At 37.5% G+C, this 14,485-nt stretch overlaps 1 protein-coding gene across 1 annotated transcript in view; it reads right to left on the reverse strand.

Moving 5' to 3' along the window:
• Window positions 1-14,485, reverse strand: part of RAP1GDS1 (Rap1 GTPase-GDP dissociation stimulator 1) — a gene marked incomplete at both ends in the record, with an annotated part of 127,576 nt that overhangs the window by 1,868 nt on the left and 111,223 nt on the right. Inside the window, 2 exons of the mRNA XM_080697193.1 lie at window positions 6,239-6,367; window positions 8,282-8,408. Coding sequence (XP_080553319.1) covers window positions 6,239-6,367; window positions 8,282-8,408 — 256 coding nt within the window. The remainder of the gene's footprint in view (window positions 1-6,238; window positions 6,368-8,281; window positions 8,409-14,485) is intronic.

Here is a 14,485-nt window from a genome sequence, read left to right on the forward strand (position 1 = left end):
TAACCCCAATCAGAGTGGCAAGCATTAAGAAGTCAAATAACAACAAATGCTGGCAAGGATGTGGGGAAAGACTCTTTTACACTGTTGGTGGGAGTGCAAACTAGTTCAGCTGCTATGGAGATCAGTGTGGAAATTCTTTACAGAACTGGGAATGGATCCACCATATGATCTGGTTTTACCACTCCTGGGTATCTTTCCAAAGGAGCTGAAATCAGAGAAATACAGTAACATGTACATACCCATGTTCATAGTAACACAAGTCATTATTGCATGATTTCAAAGTTCAGTTAAACATGAAGTCTTAAATTTACTAAAAAAAATAAAACTTAGAATCTGCTTTAATTTTTTTGCAAATTAAAAGTTTACATTTCACATATTTCCAACAAATTTTTGTGAAACTGGGTTTTCTTTTTCTTTTTTTGGTGGTACTGAGGTTTCTGTAAGCCCTTCTACCTCTGGGATACACTCCCATGGTCTACACTCCCAGACCTATTTTTTAATAGGTCTCCGCCTCCCAAGCACGGGGATTACAAGTGTACACCACCACGCCCGGCTAAAACTGGGTTTTCTTTCAGATCTCCTGTCCTCCTTTTTCTGGCTCTCTTGATCCATTTAACCTTAATTATAGAAAAATATAGGGATCCTGTTAAGATTATGAGAATCTAGAACTGGAAAGGCAAGGTTCTCTATATTGAATTAGCACTCCTCAAACTGATGTGTTTATTTTGTTATTTTGCTATGACTGACTTACAAAACAAAATGAATGTTTTTAATAGAAATAGAAAAATTCAAATTCATAGGAAATCTCAAGGGACCCAAATCTACAAAACAATTTAGAAAAAGAATAAAATTGGAGGCCATCCACTTTCTGACTTTAAAACTTATCATATAGCTACAGTAATCAAAACAGTGTGGAAGTGGTATAAAGACAGACGTACAAATCAATGGAAAGGAGCCCAGAAATAAAACCTCATATACTTGGTCAAATTATGCCATACTTGACAAAGATGCCCAGGCCATTCAATGAAAAGAGAAAAAGATAGTCTTTCAACAAATGGTATGGAAGATCTACATATTCACATGCAAAAGAGTGAAGCTGAACTCTGATCTTATACCATATAAGAATAAATTCAAAATAGCTATACCTAAAATCTAAAAATTAGCTTTGGTGTAATGTGTGTGTAGTACTAGAAATTTAAGCCAGGGGCATTCTACCTCTGAGTTATACCCCAGCCATTTTTTTAAAGGGTCTCATTAAATTGCTGAGGCTAGGCTCAGACCTGCAATCCTTTTGTCTCAGTTTCCCAAGTAATGGGATTATACGCATGTGTCACCATAACAGGCAAACTTAGCTTTTAAAGAAGAAAATGAAACTACTTCATTACAGTGGATTTAGTAATGATTACTTGGATATAACACCAAAAATACAAGAAACAAAAAAGTATATAATCCAGATTTCATCAAAACAAACTTTTGTGTATCAAAGGAGATTATTATCAGCAGAGTGAAAAGCAACCCATGAGCCGGGTGTGGCACACACTGTAATCCCAGGACTTGGGAGGCTGAGACAAGGATCACAGGCCAGCCTCAGCATCTTAATGAGGCCCTGTTTCAATTTCCAAATTAAAAAAAAAATTTAAGCCGGGTGTGGTGGCGCACGCTTGTAATCCCTGCGCTTGGGAGGCGGAGACAGGAGGATCACGCAGGTTCGAAGCCAGCTGCTCTGGCTTAAGAGACCCTGTTTCCAAATAAAAAAGTATAAAATGGGTCTGGGAGTGTAGCCCGGAGGTAGAAGGGCTTCCAGGAACCCCAGTACCACACACACACAAAAAAAGGCCAAGAGTATAACTCAGAGGCAGAATGTACCACGGGGTGGGGGTGTGGGGGAGGCAACCCACAGAATGGGAGAAAATATTTGTAAATCACATATCTGATAAGAGATTAATATCCAGAGATCCAGAACATATAAAGAACTCCTACAACACCACACAACAAACAATTTAATTTCAAAACTGGACAAAGGTCTGACATTGAATAAACATTTTCCCAAAGATATACATGATATACATGACTAATGAGCATATCCGAAGATCCCAACAGTACCAATAAATAGAAAGATGCAAATCTAAACCACAGTAAGTAGATAGCACACCTCATATTCATCAAAATGGCTATTATTAAAACAAGAGAAAATAACAGGTATTGGTGAGAATGTTGAGAAATTGGAATCTATATGCATAACTGGAGGAAATATTAAATGGCTCAGTCACTATGGAAAGCAGCATGGAGTTCTAAAAAATATAAACCAAATTACCATAACCCAGCTATTTCACTTCTGTGCATATACCCCAAAGAACTGAAAGCAAGGGCTTAACCTTTTTTTTTTTTTTTTTTTTTTTTTGGTGGTGGTACTGGGGTTCCTGGAAACCCTTCTACCTCCGGGTTACTCTCTCAGACTGAATTTTTTATATTTTTATTTGGAAACAGGGTCTCTTAAGCCAGTGAGGCTGGCTTCGAACCTGTGCAATCCTTCTGTTTCCACCTCCCAAGCATGGGCCACCACACCCAGCAGAATTAAACATTTTTATACCAATGTTCATAGCAGCATTATTTGTAAGGGCCCAAAGGTAAAAATAACCCAAATGTCAATAAATGGAGGGATATATTAATAAAATATTATATATGCATGCAACAGGACATTATTCAGCCTTTAAAAAGAATGAAATTCTGCCAGGCGTGGTGGCACACGCTTGTAATCCCAACATTCGGGAGGCTGAGACCGGAGGATCACGGTTCATGGACAGCCTCAGCTACTTAGTGAAGGAAGCCCTCTGCAACTCAGTGAGACCTGGTTTCAAAATAAAGGTAAAAAAATAGGGCAGGGGGTGTAGCTCAGAGGTCAAATGCCCGTGGGTTCTATCCCCAAACCCGCAAAAAGAAAAAAAAAAATTCTGACATGTGCTACAACACTGATAAGCCTTAAAAACATGCTAAAAGTGAAGTAAGCCAGACACAAAAGGACAAATATTTTATCCTTCCAGTTTCATGAGGTGCCTAGAGCAGTGCAATTCATAGAGAAAAAACAGAGAATCATGGCAGCCAGAGGCATTGGGGAGTGGGAAATGAGGCGTTAACTGCTGTGTATAGAGTTACAGTTTGGGAAGATAGAAAATGGTCTTGAGATAGATGGTGGTGGTGTTTGCATAGCAGTGTAAAAGTGCTTAATGCCACTGAGATGTATACTTAAAAATAATTAAAATGGTAAAACTTATGTGTCATTATTATAGTGAAAAAAGTGCTTGAACAAACAACTATAGAAATGTCTGGAACAAAAAAAAAGTCTCATCAAGGAATGAGAATAAAGAAACAGCAAATAGAAATTTTAGAATTCAAAGGAAATAAAATAAACAGCAAATAGAAATTTTAAAATTCAAACAAAACCAAACAGTAAAAATTTTAGGACAATATAAAAAAAAACCCTCAATAGATAAGGGTCAACACAGGAGGAGGGAACAGGGGAAATAATCTGTACTAGTGTCATCAAAGACCTAAATAAGAAAATAGGACAGGGCTAAATTGTACCAGAAGAAATTATGGTTAAAGACTCCAAATTTAGCAAAAGACATAACAGTATAGATTTAAAAAGCTGAGCAATCTTCACACAGGATAAACCTGAAGAAACCCATGCCAAGATACATCATGACCAAACTTCTGAAACTAAAAGGAAAAAAAGGTGGGTTTTTTTTTGTTTTGTTTTGTTTTGTTTTGTTTTTTTTTGATATTGGGTATCAAATCCAGGGGCATTCTACCTCTGAGCTACATTCCCAGACCTTTATACTATATATATATATATATATTTTTTTGCAGGTTTGGGATGGAACCCAGGTGCATTCTACCTCCAAGCTACACCCCCAGCCCTATTTTTTATTCTTTATTTTGAAACAGGGTCTCACTGAGTTGCAAAAGGCCTCACTAAGTAGTAGCTGCAGCTTTCCTCAAACTGCAATCTTCCCGTCTCAGCCTCCCAAGTGCTGGGATTACAAGCCTGTGCCACCATGCCCGGCTACCTTTTTACTTTTAAAATTTTGAAATGGGTCTCGCTAAATTGCTGGGGCTGGTCTTGAACTTGTGACCCTCCTGTCTCAGCCTCGCAAGTACTAAGATTAGAGGCATGTCTCACCATAACTAGCAGAAAAAAATTTTGAGACAGAAATAATACCTTACCTACTGGAAGAAAAACAAATAAAAACAAAGCACATTTCTCATCAGAAACCACAGATACAAGAAGAGTCCGTAGAAATATGGCACAATATTTTTAAAGTATAAAATTAAAAGAACTGTGAACCCAGAATCCTCTATTCAGAAAAGACATTTTTTAAGAATAAAGGGGAAATCAGATTCTCAAATGAAGGAAAACTAACAGAAATTGTCATTAGCACACAAGTAGATCTATTCTCAAAGAATGACTAAAGGGGTTTTCTAAACTGGGAATGATTTTAAAAAAGAAAGGCATTAAAAATGAAAAACAGACTTTTCTATATGTGTTTTTTGAATTACATTTGATAGATAAAAAGTATAACACTATCTAGTTTTAAATAAATATAAAGAAAATAGTGAAGACAAATTTTAAATAAGAAAAAGTTAAAGGGATTAATAATGTTCAACAACAAACAGAAAATCTGAAAAAGAAACAGAAACAAAACCAAACAGAACATAAAAATACAACCGCAGGCTTTAGCCGTAAGGTATCAGTCATTACAACCTAGGTGTGTACTCTTGTAATCCCAACACTTGAAAGGCTGGGACAGCAGGATCTCAAGTTTGAGGCCAGCATACAGTAACTTAGTGAGACCCCATTTCAAAATTAAACGGATTGGTGTGTAGCTCAGAGGTAGAATGCCCCTGGATTCATTCTCCATCACACACACACACACACACACACACACACACACACACACACACACACACAGTTATTAATCATTTTATTAAATGTAATTATCTAAATATATCACTTAAAGCCAGGCATGGTGGCGCACGCTTGTAATCCCCGGGCTTGGGAGGCTGAGATAGGAGGATCAAAGCCAGCCTCAGCTACTTAGTGAGGCTCTCAGCAATGTACTGAGATCCTGTTTCAAAATAAAATATAAAATAGGTCAAAATAAAATATATAAAATGGGAGTATAGCCCGGAGGTAGAAAGCCTTTGGGTTCCACCCCCAGTACCACCAAAAATAAAAATAAATAAATAAATAAATAAATAAATAAAATAAAAAAATCACTTAAAAGGCATTGGCACAGTAGATTATAAAACATGACTCAACTACATTCTGTCTATAAGACACTCATTTATTTTTTGTGATACCGGGGATTGAACCTAGGGACATTATAACTCCAAGCTGTACCCCCAGCACTATTTTTATTTTGAAACAGTCTTACTAGGTTGATGACACTTTCACTACTTGCTAAGGCTGTTCTTGAACCTGCAATCCTCCTGTCTTCCACTCTTAAGTACTGAAGATTACAAGCATGTGCCACCATATTCAGCTTAAGACACTCATTTTCAAATATACAATAGACTAAAACTAAAAGTTGAGAAAGATAATGTGAATATTACTCAACATAAAGCAGGAAAATTAGGAAAGACAGAGGGATATGACACAGAGAAGGAAGCCTTTTTCCCCAAGGCACAGCAATCTTAAATTTCTAAGTACCTAAAAATAGAGTTAAAAAAATATGTGGAAGAAAAATGGACAGAATGTAGGAAAAACAAGTCTACAATTATATTTGAAGACTTCTACACTCATCTCTCAACATTAGAGAGGACAGAACAATTAGTCAGAAAATAAGCAAGAATATAGGAAACTCAACACCATCACCAACCAGTAGAATCTGACTGGAGTTTAGAGTAGAACACTACCTACGACAAACAGTTTTCAAGTGTCCATGGTACATATAACCAAGATATACCAATGATTTCTTGAACAAATTCCTTAGTAGTATTTTAGCATACAAAATTCAAACTTGTTTTAATTTGATTTTTGCCTATATTTGCTATATGACACTTTCATTATAGTAAATATCTTTGGGAAGAGTTTTTGGTGTAAAAGCAATCCTATATCCTCCATAAGCTTACTTCTTATGGTTCCTAAACACAATGTAGTCACCATTTACTATTACTCTATATTTAATATCTGATGCCAACCATATGTTAGACATAAAATGACAAAAGAAAAACTTACCAGACCCCATGAGAGCACAGATCAAGACCATGGAATTGTATTTGATTTCAGGAGCACTTCTCTCATCTGCTAGCAGTCTGTGTAAAATCTGTACAAGCTTAGCATTTTCTAGATCTTTTTCAGCAGTGCCTAGAATATCAAACAGTTAAAGTTTAGGTTATATCCGCTGTATATGATCCAAGTGCTGCTTCTTTCAGGAATGTGAGCCCTTCCAAATTGGACTCATAATATTAAATTTGGGCCTTGTGAAAAGAATAGACAGAACTATATTTCAGTAGACATTTCAGTTTAGGCTTCACATTCCAATACTGAAACATTCCTTTGAATAGGAGGCAATTAAAAAACCAATAAAGAATTCTATTCAGCAGTATGAAAGTATGGACTACTGACATACAAAACTCCACTAGACTGATTCTCAGAGAATTGTGCTGAGAAAAATAAAAACCAATTCCCCAAAGTCATATACCTTATGGTCTAATTTATATAACATTTCTGAAATGATAATTTTGGAAATGGAAGTCAGATTAGTAGTTTCCAAGGTTTAGGAACAGGGTGGAAGACTGGGAGGTAGGTATGATTATAAACAGCATTATGTTACTTCCTACAATTGCACACAAATATACCATTATCTTCAACAAAATATGAATTTATTGTCCTTTTATATAGTTCCATGGTAAGTGACCAGACTCAAGCAACTGTTAGCAATCAGAAAGGTGATGAAACTGGCTTGTTTGGAAGAGGCTAGTTAAGAAGGCCACAAAACCAGATTCATGCAAGCTGGAAGAGCAAAGACATTCTTTAACTGCACCGTCATGATGCGCCATTCAAAAACAGGCTGGTGAGGACAGTTTAACATCACTTGTCCTCAATGCCTCCCACCCTTTCAAGGCCTCCCAACTTTTAAGGTGTATAACTTCTGCATTGACTCACATAATCTACCCAAACCCTGTGCACCTAAGCCAGAACTGCAAAGGACCTCTAAGGCCAAAGCCACTGAGAATAAGAAAATATATTCTTGAAGTCTTCATTTTATCTTTAAATTTAAGCAAATTTACATTCCATTTATACCTAGAATAATTTTATGAATTTAAAGATTCAAAACTCTTTAAGAGCACAAAAACTCAAATACTGCATACTTAAACTCTGCATAGATCTGACAATGGAAGAAGATACACTATGTTTACTTTTTGTTTTCTCCTTCCTGAGTTGGTCGGTCCACTTGCTTCAGTATAATTATGAATATAAATCATCAGAAGGAATTAAGAGATGGTAAGTTAACATTATTTAGTCACATGGCTTTGGGCAGGATATAACTACTTGTCTATGGTCCTCCTTTGTACACGGCAGGCTTAGGCCTTAACCACAGACAACGTGGCACTGATATGCTGTCCCTGGCTGACTCTATCAGGGCTCAGCTCCTGAGCCAAAAGTTGTTTCCTGTAGGTGCATATGAGCTAGCTTCTCATGGAGAACTCTGCCCATAGGGACACTGTATACTAACAGAAATTGATGTAATCAGACTCCTGGAAAACTAATCATGTACACTTTGGGAAGTTTTGAACACAAAATATGCAAAACAGTGATGTGGAAGATGAGAATTTAGAGTGAAGGCAATGCTACAAAGAATAGTAACCATGGTGACAGAAAAGGAAATCAGCAGGATAGTAGAAGCAGAAGGGGCAGAAGAGAAATTCTGGATCACAGGAAGCGTATCCAGCTTTTCACTTGCCATGCATTCCAAGCATTGCTTAATGTCTCTGTGAAGATCACTGAAAATGTTTTCTAAGAGGCTGTAACCTGAGATATCACTTAAAAGTTCAACTAAACTTATAGCATTGCCCTAAAAATATTAGCAAAAAAAAAAAAAAAAAAAAAAAACCTGAAAGAAACAGGTGTGGAAACAATCTATGTAATATAATTTTCCAGATAGAAAGTGGCAAAATGTTCCCAGTGAATGTCCGATCTGACTTAAATTCCATTCCTTTGCTTCCTTTCACCCAAGATAAAAATAAGAGAAAACAAGTTTGTCACTGAGGTACTTACCCAGTTCTAAAGCTGCTATTAGTGCCAAAGCAACAAGGGCTTCATTCTGCATTATTACATGTTCACTGGTTGCCATGGTAACAAGATGCTTGATGCCGCCACTCTGTACAATGGCTTTAATTACTTCCTACAATAAATAAATATCAGAGAATTACAAACTTTCATTCTAAACATAAAGAAATTGCATTACAATCAGTCAATTCATTATTAAGCTGAGTGGTTTTGTGACAGTGCCCTGTATGATCATTACGTTTTAACCGTATATTATTTTCTTCACAGATGGGGAAAAGCTTTCAGCTTTAAATAAATTCATCAAAAGATGACAACTTAAACTGCCTGAGTGAACAACCATTGCACCTCATAACAAAAAGCAGGCCTAGCAGCTAGTCAAAGCCAAAAAAATTGTGATTTCTGCAAGTGCTGATCTACCTCAGGATAAAAGTTGGAATTAAAAAAATTTAATGTACCTTCACCCCTTGACTTGATCTCAACTGGATTACATGCCAAAGGGCTGAAAAGAACTTTAATCAAAATCCTGTATGCTCTCATTTATCCTGGTGCCCTGTGCTCTGTCCTTCTCCAAGGTAGAAGAGGCAGTGAGCTTTGGATTTAATAAATCCTCGAGCCAACACTGAGTTTGAGCAAACTACTGAATCTTATCTCAGTAACACTTCATCTATGATGCTGGGATAGTGTTAAGTATCTCTCATGTGTTTTTGTAATAATTACAAAAGTTATTATATAAAAAGCACATATAAGAATATTTGGCAAAAGTTAGATAGAAAAAATAATTATTTTTAGTAACCATTTTGTCTTTATTTTGATGGGCTTTTAGTGGGAAGTCTTAGTTTTAGAATAGTTTAAGTTACTTTGCTAACTTTCAGTATTTTTAGTAAGTGCTGGATTCTCTGTGTGTGTGTGTGTGTGTGTGTGTGTGTGTGTGTGCGCGTGCGCGCATGCATGTGTGCGTGACTTGGGGATTAAACCCCAGGGGCAGTCTACCTCTGAATTACACTCTTTGCTCTTAATTTTTGTGTCTGTGTGTGCAAGTGTGTGGTACTGGGGATTGAATCCAGGGATGTTCTACCTCTGGGCTATACCCTCAACCCTTTTTATTTTAAAACAGGGTCTTGCAAGGTTGCTGAGAGCCTCACTAAGCCACTGAGGCTGGCCTCAAACATTCAATACTCCTGTCTTGGTCTCCCAAGTACTGAGATTACATGCCTGGCCAAGCTTCAGATATCTTAAGAAGAAGCCTTTCTAAGTTGGGTACCATGGTGCACGCCTGTAATCCTAGTACTTGGGAGGCTGAGACAGGAGGATCTCAGGTTCAAGGCCAGCTTGGGCAACTTAGTAAGACCTTGGCTTGAACTAAAAATAAAAAGGGCTGGGGATATAGCTCAGTGGTAGAGTGTCTCTACCTGGGTTCAATGCTCAGACTTAGACACACACATACACGTACACACATGTAGTCTGTCCAAGTTAGCTTCAATGGTATAAAACTAATTTTTTTCAAATTAATTTGTTTATTTATTTGAAAAAAAGGTTTCCTTTATGCTTCTTCTATGTAAATATTTAAGAAAATTATTTACAGAAAAATATCTTGCTTTGAGCCCAAACTTGGTTAGTGATCAAACTTTCTAAATCAATGGAATCTAAGTATTGAGTTTTATGGCAGCTTGTTCTGGCATCTGGTCTTTTCCCATTAACTTGGTTTAGAAAAGTAAAATTATATTTTAAAGTCTTTTCTAACCTTCCAATTTACTGCTAATTTGGTGACAGTATGAGTCTAATATATAATTCTTAAAACTTGAAAATAATTTTATAAAAGTCACAAAGGGGCTTATTGAGTAAAAAAAGAAAAGACGTTGACAAATATGCAGTTGTGTGGGGAAATTACTTGGACTGTCATTTCATCCTCTATCATTTGATTCACCCTGAAAAACCTGCTGTGGTAGAAAGACAGGGAATGAGCAAAAACTTATACATCAGAAATGCAGAGTCCTCCTTATGTCTGAACATAACTTCTTCATCGTTTTCTACCACAGTATCTGGGAATTTCCTTTTAAAATGCCTATCCCTCCAACTACTTCAACAAATGTTTGTTAACTAGCTACTCCATGGGGTTGCTTTGCTTGAAAGAATGTGGAAAAAAAGAAATCATTGTATTTTTGTTAGGTGACAGAAGAAAAAAAAGAATATCGATGGCTACCTTTTTGGAGCAACAACTTTATGCTGGACAATGAACTGGGTAGCTCATGGATGCCTTTTTATCCAGCTCTTTCTAGCCTTCAGAAAATCTCATAAGCTAGATATTATAACTTCAATTTATACATGAAGAAATTGAAGCTCAGATTAAGTTACAAAATTTGCCCAAGATCACATAGTGATTAATGGTAAGGCCAAGGTTCAAATCCAGACAGGTGCTACCACATCCTTATACTTAACCACTTGTGGCTGATGCATACCTATGTGCACTAAATTCATAGTTCCACTCACAGGTAATCATTAAACATATTTTGAGAAAGCTATAATATAGTTTATTTTAAAATTATATTTAACTTCAAGATACTTTCTTAAATGTGAAAAATATTAGTCACTTCACAAAATAAGGTTCATCAAGGAGAATTACATATAACTTAAATAATGAACTTTAAAAAATAAATCTAGAAATCCTTTTAAATCATTTCATTTATAATAAACTGTAGATTAACACAATGAAACAGTTCTCCAGAGAGTTATTATTTATTTTTGTAGTACTGGGGGATAGGACCCAGGGGCATTCTATCTCTGAGCTACATCCCCAGCTCTAGTTTTTATATTACTTATTTTGAAACAGAGTCTCACTGAGTTGCAAAGGGCTTAAGTAGCTGAGGCTGTCCCTGAACCACGATCCACCTGTCTCAGCCTCCCAAATGCTAGGATTACAAGTGTGCATTACCATACCCGGCTCTCCAGGGAGTTCTTCTAAGCCCTAGATGTCTCTGTAAAGTCTCTAGAAATTTTGGAGATGTTTTATGGCTTTTGAAGTTGTTTTATTTTACAGCTCTGTATTTCCAGGAGTTTTCTTATCAAAAATAAGAAAACTTGTTAGGCAAATGATTTATGTTAACAATTCACCTATAAAATAATGTTGATCATAATGCATTGTACTGAGTTAGGCTTGGATCGGAGAACACCAATTTCTAAGACAGCAGGTTGGTGAAGCCACTGAGTCACCTAATAAAAATTTTATTTTTCCATATTGTATCATCAAAGCCTTTTAGTATGGGATTTAAATAAGTATATTTTAGATGAATGAGCAAATGAATAACTTTTTGGTGGTACTGGGGATGGAACCTTTCTACCTCCGGGCTACTCTCCCAGACTTTTTTTTTTTTTGGAAACAGGGTCTCTTAAGCCAGTACGGCTGGCTTCGAACCTACGTCATCCTATCTCTGCCTCCCAAGCGCAGGGATTACAAGCGTGCGCCACCACGCCTGGCTGAATAACTTTTAAAAACAGATTTTAGCTTGCTAACCAATGAAGAATGTCATATTCTTAAAAAGATAAATAACAGTGCCTACTCTGGTTGTGAGGTTTTATCATCTGTGTTTAGACATTTCTCTTCTTGTTCTTGATATCTGCAGGTGAAAGGCCTAGCTAGTTACCCAGGAGTTCTAGCCTGAGGCATTCATCAAGACAAGGTGTGAGTGTACCTGCAAGCAGGAGCATAGGGGTGCACTGCACATGGCTCAGATGACTAAGCAATGCAAAGCCCAGTGAGTCAGTGCAGACTTCTGGAGGGCTGAATTTTAAGACAGAATTTAGGGCAACTTAAAAAGATCTTTAAAGTTGAAGAATGAGATACAAGTTGGCATGCGCATGGCTGCTGTCACGAGAACCATGGGCGCCCTTCTCTGTCATGTGTTGGTACATGGCATGTTGAGGGACCATCAGACATGGACATGCAAGATGGGTACAGCAGCAGTGGCAGCTACCACAGAAACAGCCCAAGGTGTTCAATACCACAAGTCCACCTGGAGAAGAACCCTAGAACTCTAATATTGATGCTAAGCTAAGCATGGAAATTTCTGAAACTCTTGGAGAAGTTCACAACTTCCTCCCCAGGTTTTTCTTGGACCACGATTTCATAATGCTTGCTATGCAAAATAAGCTGAAGTCATTCATCACCAAATGCTGGACCCCTAAAGTTCAAAAGCAGTACAACAGAATTAGAGGTGGAGCCCCCACATGTCTGGAGGTCCAGGCAAGAAGGCATGGTGAAGCTGCTGGATGAGTTGTCCCCCCACGTAACCCATTCAAAGATACTACAGTGGATTCTGGTACCTCATCCTTTCACAGAAGCAGCACTTGAAGAGAAAGAAAGATGGACCAGAAAGGATTGTTACTTTTATGCAATATTCACAGTAAAGCTGCTGACACAGATAGCAGCTCAAATGGCATTTTCAGATCCTATATGAGATTGGTAAACAGCCCATGTGACAAGAATCTCTAGTGGCAAGCAGGTGGTCCCACATTTCCTTCTCATTCAGTACTTGGAAGACCACATCCTGAAAGAGCTGCACTATTTTCCACTTAAGAGAAGCGAGGTAATCATTCTGTTTTCTGCTTGTTCATTCACTGCCAATGTCCGTGGGTCAACAGAAGGGGACCTTGACCTTATGGAGGAAGGTACCATTGTCCAGAGCCATGGAAAAGCTGGTCTGGTAGCTCGCAGTTGGTACAATGACCTGGCAGGGTCTTCAAACATGAGACTATCAAGTGGTTTTGTGCAAGAGTAATGAAGAATACACTTTTGGTTCCAACAGGATTTACCAGTGATCACACTGAAACAACATAGAAAATGAATAGCAAGTACGCTCAAGTTTTAGCCAATGAGTGTGGAGTTGAACACCAAAAGTGAGACAGGTGGATTGCATGGGTTCGAAGCCAGCCTCAGCTACTTAGTGAGGCTTTCAGCAACTTAGTGAGACCCTGTTTCCAAATAAGATTAAAAAAAAAAAAAAAAAGGTCTGGGAGTATAGCCCAGAGGTAGAAAGCCTCTGGGTTCCACTCCCAGTACCACCACCAAAAAAAAAAAGTGAGATGTCTCTTAATGAAAACCCATTTTTCTCTAAGGCCCTAGCTGACTTGCTGCATTATCCATCCAATTCAACAAGCTGTCCTCCAAGAAAATGACTGAGTTGTCCACTCTGTAAATTCTGTCTCCAGGGAGACTACTCCTTCACAAACATCAGCTGTGAGTCCCACCCAAGGACCCAATGTGATGAGATAAATGCTCACCCTTCCATGTATCTCTGATGAAAAGGACAATATTCAGAAATCAAGAAAGTTACATCAATGTATGTACAGCCTTTAGGTATAGATTGTGTGATTTCTTTGCAGAACTAGCTAAAACAATCCTAATATTAATATGCAAACACAAAAGACTCCAAATAAAGTGATCTTGAGCAAAAAGAAGAATGCTGAGCTCAGTGCAGTGGTGCGTGCCTGTAAACTTGGGAGGCTGAGACAGGAGAATTGCAGGTTTGAGGTCAGCTTCAGCAACTTGATGAGACCCTATTTCAAAATAAAAAAAATGAAATAGGACTTGGGGTGTAGCTCAGAGGTAGAATGACCCTGGATTTAATTCCTAGTGCCACAGAAAGGAGGGGGTGAGGAAAGAACAAGGCTGGAGGTAATCATACTACCCTCACTTAAATATACAATACAAAGCTATAATAATCCAAACAGCACAGTACCGGTATGTAAACAGAAACGCAGAACAATGAAGCACAAGAGAGTGCCCAGAAATAACCTTAAGCCAACTGATTCTCAACACAGATGCCAAAAACATATTGGAAGAATGGCAGACTCTTCAATAAATGGTGCCAGGAAAACTGAATACCCACCTGCAGAAGACTTGAAACTTGGTCCCTATCTTGAACCCCACACAAAAATAAACTCTAAAAGGATCTAAGACCTAAATGTTAAGATCTGAAACCAAAAACAACAACAACAACAAAAACTACTACAAGAAAATACAGGGGAAACACTTCAAAACAAAAAAATAGGCAGCATTTAAAAAAAATTAGATCCCAAAAGTATGAAAAACAAAAGCAAAAACGGACAAATGGGAATATATAAGACTAAGCTTTGCACAGCAAAGGAAGCAATAGGCAGAGTAAAGAAACAACTGACAGAATAGGAAGAAATTCTGCA

This window comes from Muscardinus avellanarius (genome assembly GCF_963383645.1).
Source record: "Muscardinus avellanarius genome assembly, chromosome: 6".
Lineage (NCBI taxonomy): Eukaryota > Metazoa > Chordata > Mammalia > Rodentia > Gliridae > Muscardinus > Muscardinus avellanarius.